The sequence below is a fragment of the Mandrillus leucophaeus genome, unplaced genomic scaffold, assembly GCF_000951045.1.
Source record: "Mandrillus leucophaeus isolate KB7577 unplaced genomic scaffold, Mleu.le_1.0 Scaffold153, whole genome shotgun sequence".
Classification (NCBI taxonomy): domain Eukaryota; kingdom Metazoa; phylum Chordata; class Mammalia; order Primates; family Cercopithecidae; genus Mandrillus; species Mandrillus leucophaeus.
The window spans coordinates 1373813-1375142 of record NW_012101510.1 but is presented as its reverse complement, the minus strand read 5'-3'; the positions used below and the strand labels follow the sequence as shown (position 1 = coordinate 1375142).

Sequence of the window (1330 nt, the reverse complement as noted above, 5' to 3'; positions counted from 1 at the left end):
TTTTGAGATGGAGTCTTGCTCTGTGGCCGAGGCTGGGGTGCAGTGGAACGATCTCAGCTCACTGCAACCTCTGCCTCCCTGGTTCAAGCGATTTTCCTGCCTCAGCCTCCTTAGTAGCTGTTACTACAGGCGCATGCCTCCATGCCCAGCTAATTTTTGTATTTTTAGTAGAGACGGGGTTTTGCCACGTTGGCCAGGATGATCTCAATCTCCTGACCTCGTGATCCACCCACCTTGACCTCCTGAAATGCTGGGATTACAGGTGTGAGCCACCGTGCCCAGCAATTTTGGAAGAGACTATATTTTAGTCTTTCAAAAACGGATTATGCCTCATTTGACACTTGGTCTTGTTATTTATAATCAGGGCAGGAAACAGTCCTTTTGAAATCTATGGTATTAGTTTTGGTAGTAATTTACTACCAGTTAAGGGGTAGACTGCCCTATGGGAAAATGCCAACACCCTTATCCACAAGTAATTTTCCTAAACATAGGCTGTTGTCTCTTGTATAATAAGTGATTTGGAAAGTTTTCATTTGTTTAGATGTTAATATAATGAACTGTTCAGAAAGTAATACTGTTTTTGATTATTGATCTTCATTGTAAAAATAAAAGCTTTTTATGATTTAAAAAATGGTGCTGAGTTATCTAAAAATTCCAAGAAACAGCTTAAGAAAACATTTTCTGACTTAAATGGTACAGAAATTTCCTGAAAGAGTATGGAAACCTCATATTGCTATTTAAAGGAACCTATCAATTAGTGTTATTTTTTATTTGTAAGTGACAACATAAGATCCAATGTGCTGCCATCTTTGAGAACTTATCTGAAAGAGATGTCATTTCTGACAGCCCCTGCGAGGAATTGGCATCCTTAAGCAAGCCATAGACAAGATGCAGATGAATACAAACCAGCTCACCTCAATACATGCTGATCTCTGCCAGGTAAGCAGCCAACGTGTGTGATTCACACCAACTCAGAGGTGTAGGTTGTTGATGGGCTTGCTCAACATTGGGTTTGATAAACGAAGGCAAGTTGGCGGATATTGTGATGTGTTATAGAAGTCAGAATATGTAGGTACATCTGTTACATTCAGGTGGGTGCTGGATGCAAACTCTAGGATAGGGCTCAACTAGTAAGCTTGTTGAACAGATAGGGTAATTAATTCTTGTAACTTTTTTTTTTTGACAGATTCTTGCTTTGTCATCCAGGCTGGAGTGCAGTGGAACGATCTCAGCTCACTGCAACCTCTGCCTCCCGGGTTCAAGCAATTCTGCCTCAGCCTCTTGAGTAGCTGGGACTACAGGCACCCACCACCACACCTGGCTAATTTTT

At 41.3% G+C, this 1330-nt stretch overlaps 1 protein-coding gene across 1 annotated transcript in view; it reads left to right on the top strand.

The window, feature by feature from the left end:
- Positions 1–1330, top strand: part of COPS3 (COP9 signalosome subunit 3) — a 42541-nt gene that overhangs the window by 22108 nt on the left and 19103 nt on the right. Inside the window, exon 5 of the mRNA XM_011975299.1 lies at positions 847–939. Within this exon, the coding sequence (XP_011830689.1) occupies positions 847–939 (93 nt within the window). The remainder of the gene's footprint in view (positions 1–846; positions 940–1330) is intronic.